The sequence below is a fragment of the Aquarana catesbeiana genome, unplaced genomic scaffold (assembly GCF_042186555.1).
Source record: "Aquarana catesbeiana isolate 2022-GZ unplaced genomic scaffold, ASM4218655v1 unanchor226, whole genome shotgun sequence".
NCBI classification, from domain to species: Eukaryota; Metazoa; Chordata; class Amphibia; order Anura; family Ranidae; genus Aquarana; species Aquarana catesbeiana.
In genome coordinates this window covers 2323125-2337891 of record NW_027362653.1, presented here as the reverse complement: position 1 = coordinate 2337891, position 14767 = coordinate 2323125, and the positions used below count along the sequence as shown (strand labels likewise).

Sequence of the window (14767 nt, the reverse complement as noted above, 5' to 3'; positions counted from 1 at the left end):
TATAAATGAAAACTCTTGGTTGTTCTTTGTGATCTTCCACCACACCTCAGTGTTTGTGCTTCCACTCCCACTTAAAGATTTGCACTCACCAGCTACAATTGCCTCCCACTCTCGTGTTTGGCATAACTCTCCTCAACCCACACTTATTGGGGGTTAAAATGTGATCTCCAGATTCCAAACGTGATCTCCAAATGAATAATTCGGTTGTGACGAAACCTGTCGGGGCGTGGCTATACGGCAAGCATGATATGAACTTTATGTTAAGACTTCATTTATCATTTTCACATCTGTCACAGGGTGTGTTGCTTTGAACATTATGTGATAGGATGTGTTTGCTCACAGTGTTCACCAATAACTTTTTTTTTAGATCACATTCATATTGTGACTGATTTTCACTGAGGGTATTATTGTCAATATTCACATATATATATATTTTTACTGTTCATTTAGACTGATCATTGATTTCATTAGCACATTTTTATTTTTCATTTTTATTTTTATTTTTTCATTTTTATTTTATTTGAGCGCTACTATTTATTCCACTCCATCTCTAGAGGTTTAAATTCAGTCACGTATTCTGGAACGGATTATGCTCGTAATCCAAGGTTCCACTGTACATGTAGAGTAAAAAAAGAGCCTTGAATGCAGATGCCATCTAAACAAAATGAAAGCTAGTGTCAGTCTCATCTGACTCCGCCTACACCATAATAATGGTCAAAAAATGCACATATGATGTTCAATAAAGATTTATATTGAGCAGTAAAACAGTTATTTGACATTTAAATTCTAATATGAAGTGCTCATTTTTTTTAGTCATGTGACTGGTACAGCACCAACCAGGGCTGACCAGTAGGGATGAGCCAAACACCCCCGGTTTGGTTCGCACCAGAACCTGCAAACGGACCGAAAATTCGCGCAAACTTTAGAACCCCATCGAAGTCTATGGGACTCGAACGTTCGAAATCAAAAGTGCTCATTTTAAAGGCTAATTTGCATGGTATTGTCATAAAAAGTGTTTGGGGACCTGGGTCCTGCCCCAGGGGACATGGATCAATGCAAAAAGAAGTTTTAAAAACAGCCATTTTTTCGGGAGCAGTGATTTTAATAATGCTTAAAGTGAAACAATAAATTTAAATTTCGTACCTGGGGGGTGTCTATAGTATGCCTGTAAAGGGGCGCATGTTTCCCGTGTTTAGAACAGTCTGACAGCAAAATGACATTTCAAACCGCATCCATGGGAGGCTCCCGCTGTGTGATGCTTCTCGTCTTCTGATACTTCTTAAATAATGGAGGGCGGGGCCACCCGGTGACCCTGCCCCCCTCTGACGCACGGGGACTTGACGGGGACTTCCCTATGGCTTTCCCCGTGACGTCAGAGGGGGCGGGGTCACCCGGTTACGTAACGGGTTATTTAAGAAGTGTCAGAAGACGAGAAGCATCACACAGCGGGAGCCTCCCATGGATGCGGAGCGGCCCAAGAACGAAGTGGGGAAGAAGACGCCACGGAGGAAGATGCCGGACGAGAACACCGGAGCAAGAAGCAGAGGATCGGAGGAAGAACCAGAGGAAGAAGAAGATGGAGGAAGAAACCGAAGGAAGAAGGAAGGAAGAAGACCCAAAGAAGATGGAAAGAAGACTTTAAATAAAGGAATTGTCAAAAACTGTCTCTTGTCATTTTTAACATTTTTGACACTTTTTTTGTGAAATGGTAGGGGTACTTTTGTACCCCATTACCATTTCACACAGGGGGGTGGGATCTGGGGGTCCCCTTGTTAAAGGGGGCTTCCAGATTCCGATAAGCCCCCCACCCGCAGACCCCCTCAACCACCGGCCAAGGGTTGTGGGGATCAGGCCCTTGTCCTCATCAACATGGGGACCAGGTGCTTTGGGGGGTCTAACTCAAAGCACCCTCCCAATGTTGAGGGCATGTGACCTGGTACGGTTCAGGGGGGGGCGCTCTCTCGTCCCCCCCCCTTTTCCTGCCAGGTTGCGTGCTCGGATAAGGGTCTGGTATGGATTTTTGGGGGGGACCCCACACCATTTTTTTAAAATTTTTGCACGGGGTTCCCCTTAATATCCATACTAGACCTAAAGGGTCTGGTATGGAATCTAGGGGGACCCCCAAGCCATTTTTTTTTAAATTTTGATTCGGGGTTCCCCCCTGTGCCGTTTTATCATGTGTATTGTCGGACCGACAATTCATTATAGCCTCGAGTAGTTTTAAATTACTTTTTTTCGTTTTAAATGTCATTTTGCTGTCAGACTGTTCTAAACATGGGAAACATGCGCCCCTTTACAGGCATACTATAGACACCCCCCCAGGTACGAAATTTAAAGGAATATTACACTGTTATTGTTTTACTTTAAGCATTATTAAAATCACTGCTCCAGAAAAAACGGCTAATTTTAAAACTTCTTTTGATTGATCCATGTCCCCTGGGGCAGGACCCAGGTCCCCAAACACTTTTTATGACAATACCATGCATATAAGCCTTTAAAATTAGCACTTTTGATTTCTCGCATAGACTTTTAAAGGGTGTTCCATGGCTTTCGAATTTGCCGCGAACACCCCAAATTGTTCGCTGTTCGGCGAACTGGCGAACAGCCGATGTTCGAGTCGAACATGAGTTTGACTCGAACTTGAAGCTCATCCCTACTGACCAGACACAAACTCACACTGTAGAGAGCATACATCAGTAGAGTAATGGAAGCCCCTCCCCCGAGGATCTTTCCCTGCAGATGCCAAAGCACAGGAAAGGATCATGTGACCACACAACAGCGCTGCAGGAATAAGTTACTTAGAGGATTTAGAAAAAAAATAAAAATACAATGGCAGGATATATGATTTATGTGAATGGATTAGGACAATTAACACTTCTCTGTTTAGTATCACTTTAAATGTTTACATGAGACAAGTTGCAGAGATCCCACACCGCTGCCTCCCATCTCCTGAGACTGCACTCAGTGACTTGGGTCTGAGACTATACAGACATATCCCTCCACCCGGCACAGCCAGAAGACAACAGAGCAAGTAACCCTGGGGGAACTGTTCTGTCAGAGATTTTGCTAGACCCAGTATGGGGAAGAAGACTCGAGACACATGTCCCAGGTGCCTAGGCCAAACAACGTCTATGGTGAAAATTAACAATTTGGCTGCCAGCTGAACCCCAGAATCTCCATAAATCCAGTCTAGATACATAAATTGTGTCTGCAGCACAGAGAAGGAAGATTATCCGAGAGAAATACAGGAATACAGGACAGGGAACACAGCTCAGGAAAGTGACCAGGGTATTACAGGCTGATATCACCCAGTCCTTTCCCTACTCTGGACCAATCAGTGAGCAGTATGGGTGGAGGAATGTATTTAGTGTTAATGACCCACCTGTGCTGATCTCTGTAAGAGTGTCCTCCTTTATAATTAGCTTAATTATTCCATCCTCCTCCACAGACTGCTGATCATTGCTCATATACGTCTCTTCTTCTTCTGCTTTAACCTCAACTTTTATATCTATCAGATCTTCACCCTAAACCAAGAGAAGAATAGAAAATAATATCTGTAAGACACAAGCTTTAATATTGTTACATTACATAAAAAACACACACACACATCATCTCGACAAGTCCATGTTTTAGATGTTCCATCCCACCAACCTTGTAATGGTGAGGGATGGTGTGATCTTCCTGTGTGGAATCCCGGGAATACAGAGGACGGGAACATCTCTCTGGTGGGTTCCTGGTATTAGGTGGCTCCATCATATCCTTGTGTCCTTCTGAAAACCCCACCATCACTCCATACTTCTCATCCTCCTGTTTATACTCTTCTTTAACAGCAATATAATCATCCCCGAGGATTCCACTCTGAAAGATATTACAAACATTCATTGTAACAAACATGCTGTGTATAAATCATAACTATCAGTGATTGTTCCTCATCTACCTGATGATGGTGAGGGATGGTGTGATCTTCCTGTGTGGAATCCCAGGAAAACAGAGGATGAGGACATCTCTCTGGTGGGTTCCCATTACTGGATCCATCTGTAGGAAACACACACACTGACTGAATACATTGTTTCTATGTGTTTATCAGATGATGGGGGATCTAGGTGGACCCTCCGTACTGCTCTCTCCTTTACAATAAAGTCTCCTCTTACCCGGTGATGTGAGGGGCGGCTGATTCTCCATCATGACGTCCTTGTAGAGATCCTTGTGTCCTTCTAAATACTCCCACTCCTCCATGGAGAAATAGACAGTGACAGGTCTCCTTGTAGGGTACCTTTGGGAAATGAAAGAATTATTTGGATAGTATTGGTCACACAATAATAGGATGTGGATGTGAGGGGGGTAATAGGAGGGTTGCCATACATTTGTTAACCACTAACCCCCATGGGAACACAGAAATTTGTATCAGAAATTCCCTTTACTCTGTTGTTTTTTTTTTGTTTCTGAACTGATTTTGCTTAGTTTTTGATTTCCGAACAAGAAATTATAAATATGACCCTTCTTCTGTATTCTTGGGTGCTTGGAGGCAGTGCTGTGAGGACAATGTCAGGTCCTCATGATGTCCAGGAAAGGGGAACTTGCTGACTTTTGGCCGGAGTTGCCGGCTAATCAGGATAATTACCAGAACTCCAGCTGCAAGGCTCCAATCTCTGGCAGCCTGCTGGCTGACAGGAGTGATGTCACAGTCACTCTCTGCAGTAAGAGAAGGGATTGGATTGGATAGCAGGAGGATGGTGCTGGTGGAATAGAGCACTGCGGGGGAGGAGTCTGTTCTCTTCCCTCCAACGGCAGCCCAGTGTGGGTAGAAGGAGGAGGACAGTGGAGGGAGGAGTTTGTTCTCTTGGTTGCCAAGTATTCTGCAATATCCAGGACATTGTACTAAGTGGCAGTGGGCTCCTGGGGCTCTAAATTCCAGCACCGAGCACTGCCAGAGCCTGTGTCATGGGAAGGTATCGGACTGTCTCCCCCAGATGCACAGCACTGACTCCTGATCACCTATTAGGCAATACTGCATAAACAGACCGAGGGGTGAAGGACTGCCCTTCTTCATTCCACTTGTTTTTTTGGAAATCTTATTTGACCAGTGAGATGGTAAGAAGGTTGCCTTCCTTTCCTAACAGGAGTTCTGTTAGGATGCCTAAACAGTACGTTTAGGTGGGAGGACCATCATATACCAAGGCCCCCAGTTCCTACCTTAGAGTTCCCCCCCGAGCCCAACAACCTCCTCATCTCTCAGAGCCCTGCTGCTCACCAACACTATCAAGGGCTCAGAGTCCTTCAGCTACACTACCCCCTCAGAACTGTTCATCAACCTCTACCCCCTCAGAGCCCTTCAACCCCACTACCGCCTCAGGGGCCCCAAATTCCCTCAGCCTCAGTACCTCCTCAGCTCTTCTACTTCCCTCAGAGCCCTCAGTATTTTCCTCCCTCTGACACCAATGATGGAACATATTCTTCATGGCAGGCTGGGGAATGTTTTCTTCCTCCTGACCAGCAATGTAAGGGGCTCTATGCTCCATACTCCTGACCTGTCACGTACCTGGTAGGAGTCTGATATGAGGAGGTCGGCCTCTCTTGTATCTCCAGCCCAAGCCCCACTGAAGGTGCCTGTAAGTGTTGCTTGTAGGTGGAGTTGTAGGCTTGGTAGTGTAGGCAGAACATCAGGTAAGGAGCTGTAATAATACTCGGTAGATCAGCCGATGTTAAAGTCGAACTCCTAATAGCTTGCAGGTTCAGGTTTGGTGGCTTGCCGGAACTTCCTGTAGTCAGGAGTATACTGGACCCAAGGGAACTGGGAAGACAGGCAGCCAGCACAGGCACTCGGAGACAGCAATGAGCCAGGCAGGAAACAGGAGCGCAGGTCACAAGGATAGCCGGGTTCGGTAGCAGGCGGGCAGCAAGGTACCAAGGCATTAAGCAGAAGCAAGGTCAGATGAGAAGCCGGGGTCAGGAACCAGTAATCAGGAATATAACAGAGTCCAAAGGCGGGGTCAAGGAATGCCAAGTTCAGCAACAGGTTTCAAGCAAGGCATAAACAGCATTCAGGATATCAGGACAGTTAGCACTGCTCAGGTGTCAGGGCACCCTTTAAATAGGCCGTCTGGCGCCAATCGGGACTAGGGACGCACTCCTGCACATGCACATTGGTGCATTTGGGAATCTACTGTCGCCTGTGAGCGTGCGTGTGTGCGCATTCTTACAGTTCTCCTACATGACCCCTGCACTCCATCATTGTGTTGGCTGCATAGTGTAATGATTGCCCATTGGCTGCCTGTGCAGTGTAATAATTGTCCTTTGTAGGCTATGTATGGTCAGGATGGTCATTGTCTTGTCTATTTATTGTCAGTGCTGTTTGTTTAGAGGACCATAGTACTAGAATTTATCTCCAAAATGAAGAGAATGTTCAGGCTCCGTAAGTGGGGAATGTTCTGACCCTGAAAGGGTTAATCTAGGTTTCCACACTATACAGTAGGTGACCGCGATATTGTGTCAATCTCACCGCTGTTATCGGCGAGATTTGACACCTGCGAGCCCCGTTGCAGGAGCCAGCGCCGAGCTGGCTCGCTCATCGGGAAAGGAAAAATGTGTTTTTTCCTTTCCCGATGAGCGACAAGCAATACTGACAGGTGTTTGGTATGAATCTTGAGGGGGAACTCCACGCCAAATTTTAAATAAAAAACCGGCATGGGTTCCCCTCCAAGGGCATACCAAGCCCTTAGGTCTGGTATTGATTTTAAGGGGAACCCCGTTCGCCAAAAAAATGGCGTGGGGGTCCCCCCCAAAATCCATACCAGACCCTTATCTGAGCACACAGCCTGGCCGGTCAGGAAAGGGGGTGGGGACGAGCGAGCTCCCCCCCCTTCTGAACCATACCAGGCCGCATGCCCTTAACATAGGGGGGTGGGTGCTTTGGGGAAGCGGGGCGTCCTGCTGCCCCCCCACCCCAAAGCACCTTGTCCCCATGTTGATGAGGACAAGGGCCTCTTCCCGACAACCCTGGCTGTTGGTTGTCGGGGTCTGCAGGCAGAGGGCTTATCGGAATCCGGGAGCCCCCTTTAATAAGGGGGCCCCCAGATCCCGGCCCCCCACCCTATGTGAATGAGTATGGGGTACATCGTACCCCTACCCATTCACCTGGGGGAAAAAATGTCAATTAAAAAAACACACTAGACGGGTTTTGAAAGTAATTTATTAGGCAGCTCCGGGGGTCTTCTTCCGACTTCAGGGGTCTCTTCCAACTTCTCCGCTCTCTCCGGCCTCTTCTCCCGCTCTCCGGTTCTTCTGCCGGGCTCCTCCGCTATCTTTTGCTCTTTTGCCACTCTTTTGTTAGCGGTGGCTCGGTCTTCTCCGTCGTCTTATTCCCTCTTCTCTTCTTCCGATGTTGACACGGCGCTCTCTCCCACTGTAATGCCGTGTGCGAGGTGCGCGATGACTTATATAGGCATGGGGCGTGGTCACCGGGTGATGTTATCCGGTGATCCCACCCCTTATGGCGCCACCGCCCTGGGGCATGATGGGACTGTGACGTCATAAGGGGCGGGGTCACCAGGTGACATCACACCGGTGACCACGCCCCATGCCTATTCAAAATAATAAGTAGCGCAGCTTATTATTTTGAATATTGTTTGTAATGCGTGTGTCTTGCATTTGTTAGTTGCAGCTTTTTCACAGATATTTAAATCACAACATTATTTATTAATTTTCATTTTTTTGGGATAGCGCAGAACTTTTGGAATTTTCCATGCCTATATAAGTCCTTGCGCGCGGCATTACAGCGGGAGAGACTGTCGTGTCAACATCGGAAGAAGAGAAGAGGGAACAAGACAATGGAGAAGACCGGGCCACCGCTAGCAAAAGAGCGGCAAAAGAGCAGAAGATAGTGGAGGAGCCCGGCAGAAGAACCGGAGAGCTGGAGAAGAGGGTGGAGAGTGGGAGAAGAACCGGACACCGGGAGAAGAGGCCCGGAGAAAGCAGAGAAGTCAGAAGAGACCCCCGAAGTCGGAAGAAGACCCCCGGAGCTGCCTAATAAATTACTTTCAAAACCTGTCTAGTGTGTTTTTTTAATTGACACTTTTTCCCTAGGTGAATGGGTGGGGGGTACGATGTACCCCATACTCATTCACATAGAGTGGGGGGCCGGGATCTGGGGGCAGACCCCAACAACCAACGGCCAGGGTTGTCGGGAAGAGGCCCTTGTCCTCATCAACATGGGGACGAGGTGCTTCGGGGTGGGGGGGCCGCAGGGCGCCCCTCTTCCCCAAAGCACCCACCCCCCCATGTTGAGGGCATGCAGCTTGGTACAGTTTAGGAGGGGGGGGGGGCGTTCGCTCGTCCCCGCCCCCTTTCCTGAACGGCCGGGCTGGGTACTCGGATAAGGGTCTGGTATGGATCTTGGGGGTGACCCCCACGCCGTTTTTTTTGGCGTAGGGTGTTCCCCTTAAAATCCATACCAGACCTAAGGGCCTGGTATGCTCTTGGAGGGGAATTCTTTCTCGCGCTCGCTGCAATAGGAAGATGTGTTTTTCCTATTGCAGCCAGCGCGAGATGTACAGTACCCTGTCGGCAAGAACGGAAACACAATCTCGCGGGCAGGTACTGTATATGTGTATCATCATCTGCTGGAGATAAAAGACATCACAGTGACTATGGAGGAAGAGGACGGACATGATGGGGGGTTACTGGGTGTAAATAGAAAATAAGATCTTATTACCTCCTCTGCTGCCACTTCCAGCAATGTCTTCTCTCTACTTCCTCCCGACTCACCTCTCACCCGGAACTTCCTGTCTGTACCTGACATCACTTCCTGTCTGTATTCCATAGAGTCTTCTAAGGAGGTCTGACTGCAGACTGGAGCTTCATTTTTGACAGGAAACATGTGGCCTCCACTCCACTTTTCTTCTTTTTTTTTTTTTTTCTTTAATGACCTAATATAACAAGCGTTCAATAGACACAACTGGTGGAAGTGGAGGTGACATGTTTCCTGTCACATCTGCATTTCCTGGTGTTTCCTCAGATTAGGCGACCCATCAGATTTTGTAACGGAAGTGGCGTTCCCTCGCCGCCATCTTGCTACACCCCGCAGTAAGGATACAGTGAGGCGGCAAGCGGACATCTTGTTACACCCACTAGAGTCTTGCTTTTAACACTTATTTTTAACAGTAATTTGAGCTTATATAATGAAATACAGTATTTTCAAATCCATCAGACTGTTTTGATCATTATTTTTTAAAAGCAGCGATGTTCTGTCAGATTAGCAAACCTGTGAGATCAGCAGGCTTGCCGCTGCTTTTAAAATTCAACATCTAACCAGTCAGATGGATATTTAAATACCGAATTTCACTATATAAGCTCTGTTTGCTGTTAAAAATAAGTGTGAAATGCAAAACTCCGGTGGGTGTAACAAGATGTTCCAAGCGTAGGTACCCCCGATGCATGTGTTTACGTTCACACATGGCGTATATGTGGGGGTGGGAGGGGTTTAATGTTCTTAGGTGTAATTTTTTTTTTTTTTTGCAAAAAAATAAATGAAAATTTTTGTTTTTGTCTTTTCTGTTCATCAAATAGAAGACAAAAAGTCTCCTATGTGATGATTATTTGGTGACAGGTTCTCTTTAATGACCCAGGGTATAAAAGCAGAGCGCCGAGCTGCAGCCTATGAAAACACATAACTCCTTAACATGCTGGACTACAACACAGGCACAGGTCATCATATACAGGGGGGATACACTATTTCACAGGAACTGTAGCATGAAGGGGGGTTGGGGTTTGTCAGTAGAGGGAGGGGGTGCCACTGATACACCCCTACCACTCCACTCCAACTACTGATCCCCCACTGATGGACCCCCAACCCCCTCCACTACATTCCTCTCGCTCCCCACTGATTCTAGACCCTAACCACCCCCCTACTCCCCACTGATACATCCCCACCCAACCAACTACCTACCCCCTGACAGACTCCCACTGACAGACCATCCCAACCCCCCCCCCCATATACCACCCCCTGCTCACAACGACAGATCCCCAACTCCACTAAACACCACCCCCTCCACTCACTCACAGACCCTCAACCCCTCCAAATTCCACCCCCTCCCTCCACTGACAGACCCCTAACCCCCCAAAAATACCACCCTCTCCCCCCACTAACAGATCCCTAAATACCTCCTCTCCTCCCACTGACAAGTCCCCAACCCCCCCAAATACTACTCCCTCTTCCCACCGATAGGCCCCCAAACTTTCCAAATACCACCCCCTCCCTCCACTGACAGACCCCTAAACCCCCCAAATACCTCCCCTATCCCCACTGACAGGCCCCAAACCCCCACCCAAATACCACCACTCCCCTCACTGACAGATCCCCCAAATATCACCCCCTCCCGCCACAGACTGATCCCCAAATACCTCCTCTACCCCCACTGACAGGTCCCCAACCCCCCCAAATACCACCCCTCCCCTCACTGACAGACCCTCAACCACTCCAAATACAACCCCCCTATCCACTGACAGACCCCCAACCCCCCCAAAAATACCACCCCCTCCTCACACTGACAGATCCCCAACTCCCCTAAATACCACCCCCTACCCCCGCTAACAGACCCCCAACCCCCTAAATACCACCCCCCTCCAGCCATTGACAGACCCCCAACCACCCCAAATACCACCCCCTCCCCTCACTGACAGACCCTCAACCCCTCCAAATTCCACCCCCTTTCTCCACTGACAGACCCCTAACCCCCCAAATACCACCCACTCCCCCCCGATAGACCCCCAAATACCATCCCCTCCTGCCACAGACAGACCCCCAAATACCTCCCCTCCTCCCACTGACAGGTCCCCAACCCCCCCAAATACTACCCCCTCTTCCCACTGATAGACCCGCAAACTTTCCAAATACCACCCCCTCTCTCCACTGCCAGACCCCCAACCACCCCAAAAACCACACCCTCCCTAAACTGACAGGCCCCCAACCCCCCCAATACCACCACTCCCCTCACTGACAGATCCCCCAAATATCACCCTCTCCCGCCACAGACAAACCCCCAAATACCTCCCCTACCCCCACTGACAGGTCCCCAACCCCCCCAAATACCTCCCCTACCCCCACTGACAGGTCCCCAACCCTCCCAAATACCACCCCTCCCCTCACTGACAGACCCCAACCCTCCCAAATACCACCCCTCCCTCCACTGACAGACCCCCCAAACCCCCCAAATAACACCCCCACCCACCGCAGACAGACCCCCAAATACCTCCCATACCCCCACTCACAGGTCCCCAACCCCCCAAATACCACCCCCTCACTCCATTACCAGACCCCCAACCCTCCTAAACACCACCCCTCCCCCCGCTGACAGACCCCCTCAGGGGATGCCTGGCTTCAGTGGAGGCTAGAGGAGACATGCAGGGTCTTTTAGACCAGTCACCAAAAAATCATCCACATAGGGAACTGAAATTGGGGATGCCACTCAGGCTGTAGGGATCCCAATCAATAAAGTCAACCACTGTGAGCGCAGGCCAGGACGGAGCTCATCCCATCCCCAGACAGCAATGTACAGGGAAGAACATGTCCATATGAGCCGCACATCTGAGCAAACCCCAGGTAAGAGTAACAGCCTCAGCCCGGGATCCAGCCAGGCCATGTCCCCAACGCATTTCACTCCGCATGGCCTGGCTGAAGCCCGGACTGAGGCTGTAACACTTTCTTACCTGGGATTTGCAAAGATGTGATGCTCATATGGACATTTTTTTTTCCACCACATCTCACAGTGCAGAGTAATGTGCTGTGGAATAATGCAAACTCTTAACAAAGAGAGAGTAAGATAAAAGCTCATACCACCTTCCACAGTGCCGAATAGAATGCTGTGGAAAATCAACACAGCAGGTAATGATATACAACCAGAACTAAAAATAAAAAGGCCAAATAGAAAATGGTAATGACCACAATAATATAAAAGTATAAGAACCTCATCCTTATGTATACAAGAAAGAAGGGGGAATCAGGGGGAGGTGGGGTAATTGGGACTTTGTATGAAACACAACACTAGGGCAAGCTAGGTCATCAATTAAAGATAAAATCATTTTATTAATACCTCATGGGAGCAAAGTGCAATAGATGATGGGCACATAAAATCAATAAGAAACGGTACAAAGTAAATAAAATATTAATTGTATCACATGGTAGTCATATAGTAATATCTTATACATTGTAGCAAATGATATATAGTGATAGCAACAACATTGCACCCAGCATGAGTATGCATAGTAGATAATTATAATCAAATAGAATCGATGACCTAGACATAAAAATGCTCATGGTAGATGCATGATTGCTGTGGCATGACATCAATTGGTGAATGCTGAATTGTAAATGCTCGACGTGTTTCGTGGAAGTTTGTCCGCTCATCAGGAGCAGCTAACTGGGAGTACCTGAGGTATAGTGTAATAAAATAGTAATTAATAATTAATGGTAATTAAATTACACCAGGAAGAGAGGGAACAGTAACACTGATCCTATCACTCTTACCTGTGGATATGTAGTACACTCAGAATAGAACATCTATGGTATTGTTCATAGTAATAGGAAAATAAGAAGGGTGATAGTAACAACCCCCCCCGGGAGCTGAGGCGGTGACCAGGCGGCGGCAAGGCGGGGCAAACCAGGACTCACGTATGAGGATAGGTAGCAAGAGGGTCCCTCCTCCAACATAGTGGTATAGATTACGATGACCCCATATAACTGTAATATATAAATATTATAAATTGTATAGGTGTATAATAATTATAATAATAATAGTAATAATAATGTAGGGGAATATGTGGGAGGACCACTGAGTGAAGGATGTGGTGTGAAAGGGAGTGAAAGAATGATTGTGACAACCAGTGACAACCAGCACAGGGATAGATGAGGAATAGGGTGCATGAAGAGAGAAATATAGGGAGGAGGACAAACAGCCGCAGAATCCAATGTGCAGAGGTGTAATTAGAGTGAGAATCCCCAAATGGGAAAAGATACCAATGAAGAAGAAATAGAAATAGTAGTCACCCTTCTTATTTTCCTATTACTATGAACAATACCATAGATGTTCTATTCTGAGTGTACTACATATCCACAGGTAAGAGTGATAGGATCAGAGTTACTGTTCCCTCTCTTCCTGGTGTAATTTAATTACCATTAATTACTATTTTATTACACTATACCTCAGGTACTCCCAGTTAGCTGCTCCTGATGAGTGGACAAACTTCCACGAAACGCGTCGAGCATTTACAATTCAGCATTCACCAATTGATGTCATGCCACAGCAATCATGCATCTACCATGAGCATTTTTATGTCTAGGTCATCGATTCTATTTGATTATAATTATCTACTATGCATACTCATGCTGGGTGCAATGTTGTTGCTATCACTATATATCATTTGCTAAAATGTATAAGATATTACTATATGACTACCATGTGATACAATTAATGTTTTATTTACTTTGTACCGTTTCTTATTGATTTTATGTGCCCATCATCTATTGCACTTTGCTCCCATGAGGTATTAATAAAATGATTTTATCTTTAATTGATGACCTAGCTTGCCCTAGTGTTGTGTTTCATACAAAGTCCCAATTACCCCGCCTCCCCCTGATTCCCCCTTCTTTCTCGTATACATAGGGATGGAGACCTGTGTACCGGATGGTCATGGTCTCATATAAAGTCCCACTAATTTCTCTTTTCAAAGAACCTCATCCTGCTGTGACAATTGTGGTTGGGTGTAGCTAGATGTTACTGTAGCCAGTCATGTGCAATTATGACACGCACTCAGGGCTGAAGGAAACTGGTGTGAGTGGTGTGTGTCACCTTCGTGTTCATCCTCATTCAGTCCTCTATATCCTCTAAGGGGTCTATATCTCAGTGGTATGTAGCCTGCTGGCTACTGCAAAATGAACCATGGGTCCCAGTGGGTCCATTGGACCCAGGCAGCACTTTGAGAAGGGCAGCAAATTGAACCACAGCCGCCTCTCCTTCTCCTCTATTTACCCAGCAAATTGACGACCAAGATTTTGTTCCAGCAGTTTTGTGTGTCATGATGACAATTGCTCCGCCTGCCCTTATACTACTCTAGCCTGTCCCTATACTACTCTAGTCTGCCCCTATACTGACCTAGCCTGTCTATATACTAGCCTAGCCTGCCCCTTACTGCCCTAGCTTGTCCATATACTACCCTAGCCTGTTAATATACTACCCTAGCCTTGCTATATACTACCCTAGCCTTGCCCTATACTACCCTAGCCTGTCCATATACTACCCTAACCTGTCCATATACTACCCTAGCTTGTCCTTATACTACCCTAGCCTGTCCATATACTACCCTAGCCTGTGCATATACTACCCTAGCCTGCCCCTATACTACCCCAGCCTGTCCATATACTACCCTAGCTTGTCCTTATACTACCCTAGCCTGCCCCTATACTACCATAGCCTGTCTATATACTACCCTAGCCTGCCCTATACTACCATAGCCTGTCCATATACTACCCTAGCTTGTCAATTTACTACCCTAGCCTGTCTATATTCTACCCTAGCCTACCCCTATACTACCCTAGCCTGTCCATATACTACCCTAGCCTGTCTATATCCTACCCTAGCCTGTCCATATACTACCCAAGCTTGTCCTTATACTACCCTAGACTGTCCATATACTGCCCTAGCCTGTCTATATACTACCCTAGCCTGCCCTATACTACCCTAGCCTGTCCATATATTACCCTAGCCTGTACATATAC

At 47.3% G+C, this 14767-nt stretch overlaps 2 protein-coding genes across 6 annotated transcripts in view; one reads left to right on the top strand and one right to left on the bottom strand.

The window, feature by feature from the left end:
• The window catches only part of LOC141121593 (uncharacterized), a 243927-nt gene that overhangs the window by 12871 nt on the left and 216289 nt on the right, over window positions 1-14767 (bottom strand). Inside the window, exons 1-6 of one of the 5 annotated variants that reach the window (XM_073611243.1) lie at window positions 8711-9221; window positions 5540-5672; window positions 4152-4273; window positions 3938-4035; window positions 3652-3858; window positions 3383-3524 (exon numbers count right to left, since the gene is read on the bottom strand). The exons of 3 other annotated variants lie outside the window; for them this stretch is intronic. In XM_073611243.1, the coding sequence (XP_073467344.1) occupies window positions 3383-3524; window positions 3652-3858; window positions 3938-4035; window positions 4152-4273; window positions 5540-5661 (691 nt within the window). In that variant the 5' untranslated portion in view covers window positions 5662-5672; window positions 8711-9221. Of the gene's footprint in view, window positions 1-3382; window positions 3525-3651; window positions 3859-3937; window positions 4036-4151; window positions 4274-5539; window positions 5673-8710; window positions 9222-14767 lie in introns of those variants that run through there. One more of the 5 variants, XM_073611242.1, reaches the window with a different exon arrangement.
• LOC141121586 (uncharacterized) overlaps window positions 1-14767 on the top strand; it is a 190165-nt gene that overhangs the window by 154499 nt on the left and 20899 nt on the right. The window lies entirely within an intron of this gene.